The sequence below is a fragment of the Pteropus alecto genome, unplaced genomic scaffold (assembly GCF_000325575.1).
Source record: "Pteropus alecto unplaced genomic scaffold, ASM32557v1 scaffold226, whole genome shotgun sequence".
NCBI lineage: Eukaryota > Metazoa > Chordata > Mammalia > Chiroptera > Pteropodidae > Pteropus > Pteropus alecto.
In genome coordinates, this window is record NW_006440132.1 from 1286390 (window position 1) to 1302260 (window position 15871).

Here is a 15871-nt window from a genome sequence, read left to right on the forward strand (position 1 = left end):
GGAGGTTGCGCCCGGCAGATCTCGCGAGACTCGCGAAGCATTCTGGGAGCAGGGCGGGAGGCGGGACGAGCTCCTGCGGGAGGGGGTATGATGGCGGCTCAGGTCCAGGCGTTGCTTAGGGAGGTGTCGCGGCTGGAAGCGCCGCTGGAGGAGCTGCGCGCGCTTCAGTCGGTGCTGCAGGCGGTGCCGCTCAGCGAGCTCCGCGAACAAGCGGCGGAACTGAGCCTTGGCCCGCTTTTCTCCTTGCTCAGTGCGAACCATCGGTGAGAGGACCCCGCAGCTTGAGCGGGAGAGACACCCCCAAGTATGGAGACGGGGGTGGGTAGGATGAGGGGAGGGCTTTTTCTAGTCGTAATGAAAGTAAAAAAAAAAAAAAATAGCTGAAATTTCAGGGACGGAAGGCTCTTGGGGTGAGAGGCAAGAGACGAGGTTCAAGTCCAGCCTCTGAGATGTGTCCCTGACCATCTCCTGGCCACACTTCATCCTGGAAATAGGAATTGAAGGGGAAAAGTAAGATTGCCCACCTACAGGGAGAACTCCACAATTATGTGTACAAGGTCTTGATTTTTTTTCCCTCTTAAGATGGGGTCCTATCTTGGCAATTTGGCAAGATCCATCAACATGCAGTATACATGCAGGCATAGTCGCACAAAATGTCCTGTATGTACAGGAGTATTTTAACAAGGTGACAGCAAAAATCTTGAAACAACCTAAATATCAATTAAAAAGGGATTCTAAATAAATTATGACACATTACCCAGCAACACTATACACCTCTTAGAAAAGTTGAGGTAGAGCTACAGATGTGGGCATGGAAAGATCTCTAATATATGTTGTTGAATGAAAAAAACTGTAGGAGTTTATGATTACATTATGAGTGATTTTTTAAAAGGATTACACACACACAAAAGACACAAACACACAGGTTAGTATAACATTGGGACTATCTGAAAGGTACAGCAGAAACTATTAATATGGAAGTGGGACTTAGAATGACAGGATGGCAACTTTTTTCATTTTATGCAAATATGTAGTGTGTGATTTGAAAACACTTTGTATTTGATAATTTCAAAGAGTTTAAAAATATTTGTGATCCAGAAACTTTCTACTTGAAAAGATAGTCACTGAAATGACACTGGATTTCAGAGGGCTTTCTTGGCTCTGCCCTAAGATTCCTCTCTTTTTCATATGTGTTTCCGTTTCGTTAAATCCATTAGTTAACATTATTTAGGCCAGCCTATAAAATATCTTTTATTTGTCCACTTTAATTCAGGCCCTTATTTTCTCCCTCTTGCTAGGTCTATCACATTAGTCTGACTTATTACCTGTAGGCTTTCTTTTCTAGCATATCCTTCCCATGCTGCAACTACAATGAACTTCTCAGTTCATTTAAACCTGGCTGCATTGTAAAATCATGACTTCTTAGTCTGACATTTGGACCCTTAAATCATACTTTTCCAGCCTCATCTTTTCCCTTCATTCCCCAACACATTTCGTCTGCTCCAGCTACCATGTGGCACCTCTTAACTTTCCCTTGAGCATGACTTTGTACTTTCCTAACTTTGTTCGTGCCAGTCTTTCTGACAGAAATGCCCTTTCCTTCTCCATCCCTTAAGGCCCAGGCAAAGTGCCTTCCTCTCCAAAAAGTAATGGTCACTCCAGTTGCAAGTGACTGGTCCTCAGATCTCCTGAAAGACATATTTCTGTTAATGATACTTGACACTGTTGCCTTATGTTATAATTCCGTATGTATTTATTTCTAGTTTGTAAATTCTTTGAAGGCAGGAGTATATTTTGTTCATCTTTTTATCCCTCCTAGGGCACAGAACATAATATAATATATGCCCAATAAAAGATTAGACTCAATTTTAGGTACCTAGTCCAACCACTTTCTATTATGGATGAAGAGACTTTCAAAGGTCATACTGTAAGTTAATGTCAGAGATGCAATAGGAACTGAAATGAAGGGGAGTTTGAAGCATAAAGTCATTGGGGGAGATGGTTTGGTGAATGAAGAAGCAGTGATCTAGGAAAAAATTTTAATGGAAATTTAAAGACAGGGTAATTCAGAACTGAGTACATAGTAGATCCAATTGCAATTTGTGGAAGTAATTCTTCTCTGGGTAGACTGAGTGTCCAGATGTATTGGTATTATCCTGACTAAACCACACAGGTTGCTATACACTGGTTCAGTATCTGATCTAATGTAAATGTAGATAGGAGTTTTTGTGAGGGAAATTAAGTCTTAAGATTACTGCTTAGCATCATGGAAGTTAAACAAGACTGATTGTTAAGTTATTAACTGTTTGGCTTCTTGGTACCAAAGGGCCACATGTGATCTGAAATTTGTGCACTATACAGTGTAAACTACCATCCATGTTGTAGCATGGATAAGTACTTCATTCCTTTTTACGACTGAATAATATTCCATTTTGTGGATATACCACATTTATACATTCATTAATTAATGGGTATTTGGTTGTTTCCACTTCTGTGAATATTCATGTACAGATTTTTGTGTGGACATGTTTTCAATGATCTTAGATATAAAAGCATTCTTAATTAGGCTTAATTATGCAAAGTTCAATCCCTAAATTAAAAGGATATGTTTGTTTTTAGGGCTTTTGCTATGTATTGGTTAATCACCTTTTAGAAAGGTTGTACAAATTTAGCTGTATACTATTATTAGTGTGTGAGTGCCCATTTACTTGCACTGCCTATTAAGAGAAAAGGAAGTTATTTTTGAACACCTTCTGCATCTATATCTAGTAGTCATCAAGTTCTGATTAATTTACCTCTTTACTAGTTTTTGAACCTTTTCCCTCTTCTTTATCCCTGCTGCTACCCGCCCCCCCCCCCACTTTTACTCTTTCATCACTTCTCAATATCAAGTGCCTTCTAACTGAAAATTCTTTCTCTATCAGTGATGCAGAGTGATTTTCTGTAAGATCTCTTCATGTTACACTCTGCTTTAAAACCACTTCTTACTGATCATTGCCTTCTGGAAAAAGGCTAAATTTCAGAGCAGGACATAAAAGACCTATCAGATTCTGACTTCCGTGCATTTTTCCTGTTTAATTTCTTGCCATTCATTTTCCCCCTGTTAACCTCCTGACTTCTCTCCCATTCTGACCCTATAACCCACGCTACTTGTGGTTCCTTGAATGCATAGCGCTGTCTCATTCATCTGTGCCTTCCCATGTGCTTTTACTCCCTCTACCTGAAACACCTTTCTTCTAGAGAACTCCCACTTTTTCTTAAAATTTAGCTTAGGTGTACCCTGTACCCTGTTTTCTTCACTGAGCTCTCACAGCTTCCAACTCCAACCTAGCATTATCTACCTGGATTATAGTTGCCTTTCTGTTTTTCTATGTCTTCCATTAGACTGAGCTTCTTGAGGTTATAGAATATATCTTATCCTTTTTTGTAGCCCCAGCACAGGCGTGACATATAATAGGTAATTAGCGTTTAATAAATTAGTAGAAGCTGGTATTTCAAAGGAAAGTCTATGGAGAAGACCTCATTGAGCTGGGTGTCAGATATTATTAGGTTATTACTTCCTACCTGGCAGGACATGAAATAATGAGGTCTGTGGTATCTCCTTTAGGGAACAGACAACTTTGTGTGTATCCATCTTGGAGAGATTGCTCCAAGCTATGGAGCCAGTTCACGTGGCCCGGAACCTCAAGTTTGACCTGCAGAGGGGACTGACTCACCCTGATGATTCTGTAAAAATCCTCACTCTGTCCCAGGTATGAAATTTTGCTAGCACATGATAAGAGAACCAACATTTAGTGACCATCTGCTTTGGGCTAAATTCTATGCTGGGTGCCAAAAACAGGTAAAGAAAAAAAACCTACATAGTGTGCAGTCTATTCTTGTTTGCATAGCTAACTACTACCAGGGGGATACATGCTAAAGTAAAAAGTTTCACTGAGTACTGTCAGCATCATTCATTCAGCAAATACTGAGTTTCTTTTATATGCCAGGCATTGTATCATATGCCGTAAGAGCTAACTAGATAAATAAAACCTATTTCTTTCCTTCAGGGAGCCCCTAGTCTAGAGAAAAAAAAAATTGTTGTGTTAAGTCTTATTATGGTGATATGAACAAAGTACTATTATAAAAGTCACTAAACCAACAAACTTAAGACAATAACTCTTATCACCCTGGTAATCAAAACATGCTTCACTTAGGTGAAGAACTGTTATTGAGGATCTTCTGGTTAGGAGCAGTTAGTTTAACCAGTAGGTATTCAACTACTGTTTTTCCTTTTCTCCTCTAACATATTTATCCAACAAAAAGGAAAAAGTGTCTATTTATTTACCATTTAAGTGCCACACACTGTGCTATGTGCTTTACCTATTTAGTCTCATTTAATCTTCATTACTATCCTGCAGTTAAGTTGTATTCCCATTTTACAGACAAGAAATTAGGCTCAAAGAAGTTATTTAATTTTCAGGGTTTCAGTGCAGGTAAAAATGGATAGAACTAGGATTTGTATTATTTTACTCAATGAGGTACGTCAACTCTTACCAACCTTTTTTTTTTTCCTTTCAAAGATGTAACTATGCCATATATGTGTTTGGATAATGAATTAAGGTCATATGGAATTTTTAATATCTTGTCTTATAGTTATAATCATTTACTCTTAAAATAACTACACACTAAAGAAATTTGACCATCATGTGTTCACATGCTGCCCTACCTTGGGAGAGTATTTCCAATCTTATTTTTTTTTCTTTTAGGTTGGAAGAATTGTTGAAAATTCTAATGCTGTTACCGAGATTCTAAATAATCCTGAATTACTAAAACAAATCGTTTATTGTATTGGTGGAGAGAATCTATCTGTAGCTAAAGCGGTGAGTCAGCTAGAACCATCAGCTTAAATATGCAGAGATATTAGTGTCCTAAAAGACAAAGGCTTTCTGGATAGAGAGGTGAAGATTTAGAAGGGATGATTTGTGTAATTGAATTTGCAACCTCATATAGATGGTATCAAATAAATAAATGGTGTCAAATAAGTACTAGTAAACCACTTCTGTTTTCTAGAATACACATACATAAATTATCCATCATAAGGCTTACATTGGATTACTTCATCAGAAGCAAAACTTACATACTTATTTTTTATTGGAACTACTGTTTATCTTTTCCAATTATAAAGAATAATAGCTAAAACATAGTGAATGCTCATTAGGCAAAGTGCATTACATACATTAATTTTCACATCAATGTTATGAAGTAGATATTAATATTCTATATTTTTATGACTTAAGAGATTTTTTTTCCTTGTAAGGCCATTAAATCCCTGTCAAGAATATCACTGACCCAAACTGGACTGGAGGCTTTATTTGAAAGCAATCTGCTGGATGATTTGAAAACTGTAATGAAAACAAATGACATTGTTCGATACAGGGTATATGAGGTAAGACAAAAAGCATACTTTCTGATGCTTACAATTCAGAATGCAGTATGGGGTTACATTGGAAGGCAAAATGGCTCATTTAACATACATTAATTGAATATATAGTCTGTGTTTAGCCCTATACTAGATGCTGGAGATACAGGGATGAACTCCTCGCCTCGTGTGTGAGACAGTCATATAAAAAATATTTATACTGCACTATGAGTCCTATAGTGGAAGAGGTACCATTGAAACTAGACTTTGAAAATCTTAGTAGTAGTAGTAGTAGTAGTAGTAGTAGTAGTAGTAGTAGTAGTAATACTAGGAAGAAGAAGAAGAAATAGGTCTCATTTCCACCAGTTTTGTACTGATCACGGTGCTCAGTACAAATACTGTCTTTAGTTCTCACAGTAAACCCTGTACATCATTATCATTAACCTCACTATTGATGGAGTAATTGACCCAAGGGTACACAGTAATAGGCTACATATTCAAAACTAATTCTCCACAGTCTAATTCTCTTTTCAAAACACTTTCTTACTTTGAATGTCTTGATACTAACCAATCTTGTTTCTCCTTCTGCCTCTCGAGCTGTTTCTTCTGTCTCCTGGCTCGTTATCCTCTATTAAACTTTTTTAATTGTTGGGGTTCGTGAAGGCAAAGTCCCAAGCCCTCTTCTCCCTGTAATTTATATTCATTCCTAGGCAGTTTTATTCATCCTGTGATTTCAGTTCCCATCTGTAATGGTGATGACTCTCAAATGTAAACCTCTATCCAGACCTCTCTTGAGCTCAGACCTTAATGTCCAGCTGCTTACTCACTCTCCACCTTGGACATATTCATACTCATGTTAAATCCAAACTCTTGGTCTTTTTCACCCACCTCATGCCCCTAATAAAAAACAGCAACAACAAACTGGCCCTATCTCATAGTCCATGTGGTTGGGTATTAGACCTAGAACTTATTCTCTATGAGGCTTTGTGCTTTCTGCCACGTATCCATTCAGTCATCACGTCATATCAGTTTTACTTAAACTCATGCATTTCTTTTCGTTGGTATAGCCACCAGCACCCAAGTCTAAGCTACCAGTATCTCACTTGGACTACTGTGTTTGCATTGAAACTGGTCTCAGTGCATTTTCTCTCACCACTACTCATGTAGTGAGAATGCTCTTTTTAAAAATCCAAATCTGGTTCTGTCATTGCTCTGCTTATAATCCTTCAGTACCCTATATCTCTCAGTAAGCCCTCAGGGCATACTTGATGAATGAGTAAGTAAATGACTGACTGATAAAAGACATGCATAAATGAATAAATGGATGGATGATTTTTACAGTTTGTTGTTGCTTATTCAGGCTTTTTTACCTTGATTGATGATTTCTTTTGTAAAAATTACAGATACACATATAATGGAGTAAGTACCCTGTCCTACTTTTAACATAAAATGAGATTTAACAAGTTTGGGGTTATTTTGACCTTTCTGCTTTATCTGTTCTTTTTCTTGCAGTTAATTGTGGAGGTTTCTTCTACGTCACCAGAATCTTTAAACTACTGTACCACCAGTGGATTGGTAACCCAGCTTCTCAGAGAGCTGACTGGTGAGGATGTGCTGGTCAGGTATGTTGGCTGAGAGAGCGAAATTTCCTCTTTTGGAGGGACAGGAAACAACCTTGGGACTTAAGTGTTATCTTTTTTAGTAGAGCCTGTCCCTAGGTTGCAATCTCATGACAAATGAATGTCCTAAAGAAGGGGCTTTTAGAAAACTGCTCAAGCTATATTGTGACAACATATGGCAGTATAGCTACTTTTGAATAACTATGTTTTCTGTCCTTAGGCATGCATATGTGCTGTTAAAAAGTTGCAATCACATGATAACTGCCATTTTGTATTACATAATGTGTTTTACGCATTTTTTTGGCATTGTTACATAATAGCACAGTGGCATCATAGAAAAACATGAACTTTTGAAAATGAGTAAGACTTGGGCTTGCATGCATTTCTACGGCTTACTACCTGTTTGACCTTGGATATTCTGTACTTCATGTTTCCTCATCTAAATGAAACCATGACAAATCTGTAAAGAAAATATTGAGGATTAAGTGAATTGATGATTGAGACCAATGTGATGGCTGACATAAGACCTCAGAGAAATGTTAATTCCAGCCCCCTACTCCCTGAGTCCTGTTCAATATTTGCCAGATGTTTCCTTGTTGATAGTCCACATTTACTAATTTATCCTCACTGTTGAGCACTGTTTCCTTCAAGTATTTTGCTGTTATAATAGCACTATAGTTATCTTTGTGTACTCAGGATTTTGTTTATCTTATCTTAAATGATTTTCTGATTGCCCTGTGTTGTTTAAATGTAGCTGAAATTGTTAAATCCATAAATCGGTCACCACTTACATTGTTTCAAAGCAGTTCTAATAATGAAATTAATTTTGTTAATTTTTTAAGCTATATATCAGATTTTATGACATAGGGAAAAAAACAACAAATAGTCATTTAAAGTACCTTAGGATCATTATAAAAATTTTTTAGTTAATTGGGAAAATTTGGTCATGGGTGGGTATTAGGTTATATCAAAGAATTATTACTAATTTTTAAAATACGTGATAAGGCATTACAATTGTGTGAGAAAATATTCATGTTTTTTAGAGATGCATACTGAAGTATGCAGGTGTAGATAGCGAGATGACTAGAATTTGCTTTAAAATAATTCAGCAAAAAATGGAAAAAAAGATGAAATGAGTAAAGCAGAATATTGATAACTATACAATCAGGATTATTATGGGTACACAGAAGCTTACTATTCTGTTCTCTTTTTTATACATTAGACATTTCAAGATAAAACAAGTTTAAAAAAATCTTAGGAAGTAGCTATGTTATAGTGGAAACAACAGTAGGTCTCAAATGAGAAAGTCAAGATTTAAGTCTAAACTCTACTTTGTAATAAAAATGTGATTCTGGACAAGTCACTGCAATTTTCTCGTCCTGTGTTCTCATCTGAAAAGTAGAGCCAGGATTATAGACCTTTCAGATTGGGTGGGAAGAGTTAAATAAGAGAACCTCCATGAAAACAATCTGTAAACCATGCTAATCATATGCAAAATCTTGGCATTTTAGAGCCACCTGTATAGAAATGGTGACAACACTGGCACATACTCATCATGGACGACAGTACCTTGCTCAAGAAGGAATAATTGATCAGATTTCTAATATAATTGTTGGGGCGGATTCAGATCCTTTCTCGAGCTTCTATTTGCCAGGTAAGAAATATTGATGCCTGTGGAAATTACGGTGTGTGTTTTGTTTCTGAGTTATCTTTGTCAAGGGAGGCCAGAGATTGGCTTCTTTAGAGCTGATTCCCTTGAGGTGATACCCAGAGCCCCTTAATGAGGCGGCATCTATTGCCCTGGGAGCCATGCACTATTGATTCTGATTTTCTAGAAATACTGCTATTTAGAGCATTAGGATAGTTTCCTTTGAATCTCAGCCAAAAGAAACATAAATAAAAATACTAGTAATGACATGTACAGTATATTTCATAGATTGATCAGATCTCTGAGTTGGAATCTTTAATAAAAGAACCACTCTAGCCATTCTGTTGAAGGACGTGATCGATTAGTTTTTCTTGGGCACTTCCCGAAATCAGAGATTTATTCCTTCCTTAGGTAGCCTAGATTATTTCATTGATGAACATCTATTTAAAAATTTCTTCCTAGTAATGATTCCAAACTTACCTTCCTGGAATTTGTTTCCACTGGTCCTTGTTCTTTGTTCTCCCTCTTGCGTGTGACAGTGCTTCAGTGTTTGGACCCAGCTCCATTGACTTCCTGGGATTTCTGTTCTCAGCACCACACATCACAGGTTTTTCAATATTCCCTAAGATCTGTCTGATTTCTAGGTAGCACAGTACCATAAACTCTCCTTTTTCTGGCCTGTAGTTTGTTACTGTTCCTATGAAAACATAGGACCCACAGTTTCTGCTGTCTTCCTCCCCTACTAAAATATATTTTTGCAAATATCTCTAGGATTTGTGAAGTTTTTTGGAAACCTGGCTATCATGGATAGTCCTCAACAGATTTGTGAGCGTTATCCTGTCTTTGTGGAAAAAGTCTTTGAAATGACAGAAAGTCAGGACCCCACCATGATTGGCGTAGCTGTGGACACACTTGGAATCCTGGGATCCAATGTTGAAGGAAAACAGGTTTTACATAAGACAGGTTGGTATGACTTGTTTTGGCTTTCTTTAGGGATGTCTTACTTTTTTATATGTCATCATTTTTCAGTATATAAGTTCATTTGCTGGTATGATAATTACATTATAGAAACTACTTTTACACATGGCATTCTTTTTACCATGATCTTGGACTCATCCTTAAAAGTTTCATAATTATTACTGAATTTTTCTTCTAACTTGACTGGACCAAATGCTCTGCTTTACATCTTCCATAAGTAGTGTTCATGGTACAAACACCATGGGCTGGGGTCAGGAAGACCTGGGTTCATGTCGCAGTTCTAACATTGATTTAGTTTTTTGAACTTCATTTACCTACTTCACTACTCTAGGCCTCATTTTCCTCATTTTTAAAAAGGCAATAACAGCTACTTCTCAGAGTTGTGCATATTTAATGAAAAGACACATTTGTTTTATATATGTAACTTCAAGGAAGAAAAAACAAAAATTTGTTTCAAGATTTTATGTTAAGAATGATACTTTTGTGGGTCATCCATGAGTATCTTGAAAGCACTATGGACTTAACACAAAAAATAATATGCAACACTTAAAACTGTTGTGAAGTAGATGTTGAAAATTAATATGCTGTTGTGTATCACAACTATAATCCTTGTTATATGTACTTTTCTAGGTGCTTTTACTTATGACATATAATAGACTCTTCCTGCAATCCTGCAAAGAACGTACTATTGTCATTCTCATTTTACAGAAAAGGTAGCTGAAATTCAGAGAAGTTAAGAAAATTTTCTAAGATCATACAGACTGTGGGGCAGCTGCTACTCAAATCCAGGTCCTTTGATTCCAAATCCTCTACACTTTGACTTATTATGCTGTATTGCATATGAATGTGTGTTTTAGGCTCTTGACTTGGTCTCCGACTACATGTTTATTTTTACATTGGTAGGGGTCATAGTATATGTTTTAACAGATAATAACAAGCGTTGACAAGGATGTGAGAAATTAGAACCTTTGTGTATATCTGGTGAGAATGTAAAATGGTGTAGTAACTGAGGAAAACAGTATGGTAGTTCTTCAAAAAGTTAAACATGGAATACTGTATCATCCACCGATTCTACTTCTAGGTATACACTCAAAATAATTGAAAGCAGGGACTCAAATAGATGTTTGTACACTTGCATTCATTAACAACTATTATTCACAGTAGCCAAAACGGGTAGAAATAACCCAAGTGTTCATTGACGGATGAATGTATAAGCAAAATGTGGTATATACAGACAATGGACTGTTATTCAGCCTTAAAAATGAATGAAATTCTCATCTATGCTAAGATATGGAGAAACCTTGAAGACATTATGCTAAGTGAAATAAACCAGACGCAGAAGAAAAAATATTACATGATTCTACTTATATGATGTAGCTAGAATGGTCATATACATAGAGACAGAAAGTAGCATAGTGATTGCAAGGAGGGGAGGTAGGGAGAAATGGGGAGTTATTGTTTAATGAGTACAGTCTTTCGATTTGAAATGATGAAAAAGTTCTGGAGATGGATGGTGATGATGGTTGCACAGCATTCTCAGTGTACGTAATACCACTGAGCTGCTTGCTTAAAAATGATTAAAATGGTAAATTTTATGGTATCTGTATTTTACCACAATAAAAACTATTTTTTTATCCTTCAAAGGAACTCGTTTTGAACATTTGCTCATGAGAATAGGGTATCAAGCAAAGAATGCCTCAACAGAGCTCAAAATTAGGTGCCTGGATGCAATTTCATCTCTTCTTTATTTACCAGTAAGTAAAATGTAAAATTAAGGAAGGACAGTGGGATATGTTTGGGAGAATTAATCAATATGAGTCAATGTACTACTGGTTAAACTTAATATAAATGTCAACCAAATAAATGTTATGTTTCTTACTTTTAGTAAAAAAGAATAACCCTCATTATATGACTAGAGACATTTTCAAGTTAAAGTGGAATCAGAGTTTTAGAACTGGAGGGCACCCTTGAGATTGCTTAATCAACCCTGTCCAAAATAAAAAAGAGGAGAAGTCTGGGCTGGGTTTGGGGAAGAGTGCTCCAGACTTAGCAGAGATCAACACAGCAAGTTAATGAGTGTACCTTCAGAACCCAGGTCTCCTGACGTATAAATGTATGGAGAATTTTCTTTTCTGTCTTATAGCCTGAGCAGCAAACTGATGACCTTCTGAGAATGACAGACTCCTGGTTTTCTTCTTTATCTCGGGACCCACTGGAGCTCTTCCGTGGCATCAGTAATCAGCCCTTCCCTGAACTACACTGTGCTGCCTTAAAAGTGTTCACGGTAGGCATACTCTTCTTTTCCACAGGTCCTTCTTGGACTCTGCCAGTTCAGCACATGAGTACTTAGAAATGAGCCAGGCCCTCTGCCATGTTCTGGGGATACACAAGTGCATAGTACAGTTTCCGCCCTCTGCTATTAGTGTGGACTAATGAGGAAGACAGATGTGTGTACAGATTGTTTCACTAAATGGTATTCGGTGCTGTGACAAAGCATAAGGTGCTATGAGATGACAGAATGAATTCCAGATTCCGTATCTGCCATCAAGCAAGCCCTTATTGACCCAGCCTGGTCTTCCTGTGCCTTATTTCCTGCCATTTCTCTTCTAGCACTTAATGCTCTAGTGATAACAAACTGCTTGCTTTATATTTCTGGTCCTTTGTGCACCCTCTACTTTCAACATTCTTCCCGAATTTGCTTGTTAACCTTTGACTCCTTCAAGACTAGCTCAAGTATCTCTTCAAGTTTTGCCTAAACTCACAAGGTTGAGTTAAGCAGTGTTGGCTCTCATACTTTGCATTCATTCATTCAGGAAATATTTGTTGGGTTTCATCTTTGTTTATTTTTTTGCTAGGTTCTGGGGATACAACAGTGTTGAACAAAATATACAGAGATTTTTCTTTCATATAGCTCATTATCGAGGGACCCAGACAATAAATATAATTGCGTAGTTAATTATATAATTTCAGTTGTAAGGATTATAATTGTTATGTTTATTATATTATGTCGAAAACGTTTATCGATCTGTTGAACAGAGTTTGTTAAGAATAGGAACTATATCTTATTTATCTTCATAGCCCCTGCACTTAGCATGGTGTTTGGGCTCATAGGAATATAGTAATCACTTTAGTAATTGTAATGGGATCTCAGGCAGCATGCTTGGCCTGGAGCGGGAGAGGATGAGGAGAATGGAGGTGACAAGATAGGGAAGATTTCCTACAGGACGTGATACGTGATCTGGGTCTTGAAGGATACAATATCCATATCAACTTCAAGAACACTGCTTTTGGATCGCTTCATCCTTGCCAAAGGTTGCTGTGATGGCCATTTTGGCTCCTGCGTTGGTATTCTCATTATTAAAATTTCTCCCCAACACTTCTACATTATGCTCAACTTAGTTAGCCACAGTTTTAGAAATAATTTTTTATTTACTTGTTGGGACAGCTGTTTTTACTTCAGCCCACCCTTCATCCTCCACTATTGTTAACTACTAGGCTGATGTTTCTGAGACTTTAAGATCTTCTTAAAATATAGATTGTGATGGATGGAGCCTGAGAGCCTGAATTTTTAACAGCTCCAAGGTGATGCTGATGCTGGTCTCCTCCATTTTGAGAGGAAGAGACTAAGCCGTAAACTTGATTGTTCCTTGTTCTTCATTAAAATGTAGTAGCGAGAGTTTTAAAAATATTATAAAAGTTGCATTTTCATTATTTTAAAATTTGGAAACGATTGAGAAGTAGAAATTTTTTAAATCACATCAAGTGTTACCTGTTTAGTGTATTTCTTTTTAGTATTCATGTTGATTGATTGATGAAATATTTCAAACATACAGTCATACCGTGCTACCTCTGCCCAATTCCATTTCCCTTCCTCCCTCTCTGGGTATAATTAATCACAGTCATGAATTCAGGGTTTACAAACCCACACATGATTTTATACTTTTACTATGTGTGTATAAATCCTTAAGTTACAGTATTTCATATTCCTAAACTTCATAAATGCTGTCATGCTCATAAATGTTGTCATGCTATTCATATCATTCTACAATTTGCTTTTTCTCTTCAACATAATGTTTAAGATTTATACTAAAGGAGGCAATTAGAAAGTGTTAGTATTTCATTGTATAGCTACAGTATATCATTCTGAAAAATATCTTATGCACAAGTATGAGTTTCTTTAGTCTCTAGTTTTTGTTTTCATTTTTCTACCATTGTAATTATGCTATGTATATAATTTGTATCTTTTATCATATAACAGATTTACCTATTCTTTATAAACATTCTTAATGTTTATTTAATTTTTTATTGCTCTAAACCATAATTTATCCAGACAGTTACATTGTAACTGTCACACTATGATGAACATCTCTGTATACAAAGGTTTTTTTAACATTTAGATTATTTTCTTAGATTCCCAGGAGGGAATTAGCTTAGGCAAAAAGTAACATTTTTAAGGTTTATATTGCTGAATTTCTGTCTAAAGATTGTGCCATCCTAACAAATTTAACTTCTTAAGGCTAAGAGGAGTTGTGTTCTTTCTGCCTTTCATTTCAGGCCATTGCAAACCAACCCTGGGCTCAGAAACTTATGTTTAACAGTCCAGGTTTTGTAGAATATATCATGGACCGGTCTGTGGAACATGACAAAGCTTCAAAGGATGCCAAATATGAACTGGTGAAAGCACTTGCCAATTCCAAGACAGTTGCAGAAATCTTTGGGAACCCAAATTATTTGAGGCTCAGAACTTACCTGAGTGAAGGTCCATACTATGTAAAACCTGTTTCTACGACAGCAGTGGAAGGAGCTGAATGATTTCTTCCAGAATCTAGACCATATTTGGACCAAAACTTCGAAGGCATTTGACTCCCTCTGTATTTTACAAAACAGAGAAATCCTTCCCCCCAGAATTATCATGGAGTGTCAAACATAATTTTATCACCAACATTTGTTTTTCTACACTGAGATATAATGTGAACCAGGAAAGCGGGCAAACTTGGGCATAATTGAAACAGATGTTTTTCAGATTCATTTGACTGCAAGAAGATGGAAGTTTTGTTCTCCCAGAAAATTTTCATGGACTTAATATCTTATTTTAAAATCTGCTTCAACTAAAATGGAACCAGTTTGTTTCTCTTTGCCATCTTTTCTTTTTTTTTTTTTTTTGGTCCTTTTCTCCTGATTCCACTTTCAAAGTCTTGGATGTAAGTATTCTTCGAAAAATAAGTACTATGACATCTTAAAATTATGTTCTCTATACTAAATAAATACTTTTAATAAAATCTCTTAAAAAATAATAAAGTCTCGACTTTTTTTGTTATTAGTATTCCTTTAAAAAAATAGACGGTAAACCTTTAAAAATGTTTGTAGTATTCTTTGATGCTTTTTTGCTATTTATCAATGAATTTCACTCTGTTATGCTTTGAGGGGAGGAGGAGTGATAACATGCTAAACCAGAACGGTCCCCAAACTGTCTTTATATTAATTGGTGGGTCATCATTGTTGAGAGTTTTGCTTTTAAATTTTCAGATCCATCAAGTTGATATTGAGTTGATCAGAGAGAGGAAAATTGACTCCTAATACCCACTCAGAACAGAGGGGATGTTATACATGAAACAAGATGTCAACTCCGTGAATAACAAAGGATGCACTTTCTTTTCATTGACAAAAATTGTTCTCACCTGTTTTCCAGTGCCCTGCTCTTAAGTGGCAAAGCACTTCACACCAGCCACCAACCCAGAGGTTTCTGCTTGAGTATGTTATCAGAGCGTGACAGTTCAGAACGTAGAGATAGGTTTCTTTTAAGCCATGGTGATGTTGATAAACCGTCCCTGCTCTGTAATAAAATGGATCTCAAGTGACTGGAATTCTTATGTCCCCAGATCGATCATCTATCTCTTCTGTTATCTCTGGTATCCCTGAGTCTCCTTTTTCCATGTTTCCGTAACTACTAGACTACAGCCAGATCTTTCCTGGCCTAGAAGAAACATTCTGTCTCTTTAAGGTGACTTTTGTTTAATGTCTTTCATAATGTTGATTGTATTCATTTAACATCGGAATTCAGAGGATCGCCTCTCCTATGTATGGCCTACACACTCATTCTGATTTTGCATCTGTAACATTTTTTAAGATTAAATAAAATTTGCAAACTTTTATTTTGCGTTTAATAAATAAACACTGCATCATTATGCATGGCATTGGGAAAAGCGTTAGACATTGTCCTAAGTC

General features: G+C 36.6%; 1 protein-coding gene across 1 annotated transcript; it reads left to right on the forward strand.

Annotated features, from left to right (window-relative positions):
* Positions 1 to 5: 5 nt before the first annotated feature.
* Positions 6 to 14940, forward strand: PSMD5 (proteasome 26S subunit, non-ATPase 5). Its single transcript, XM_006917080.3, has 10 exons — positions 6 to 263; positions 3608 to 3752; positions 4749 to 4862; positions 5300 to 5428; positions 6914 to 7023; positions 8532 to 8674; positions 9440 to 9631; positions 11291 to 11400; positions 11790 to 11930; positions 14201 to 14940. The coding sequence occupies exons 1-10, from the start codon at positions 88 to 90 to the stop codon at positions 14456 to 14458; spliced, it is 1518 nt and encodes a 505-aa protein (XP_006917142.1). The 5' UTR covers positions 6 to 87; the 3' UTR covers positions 14459 to 14940.
* Positions 14941 to 15871: the final 931 nt, after the last annotated feature.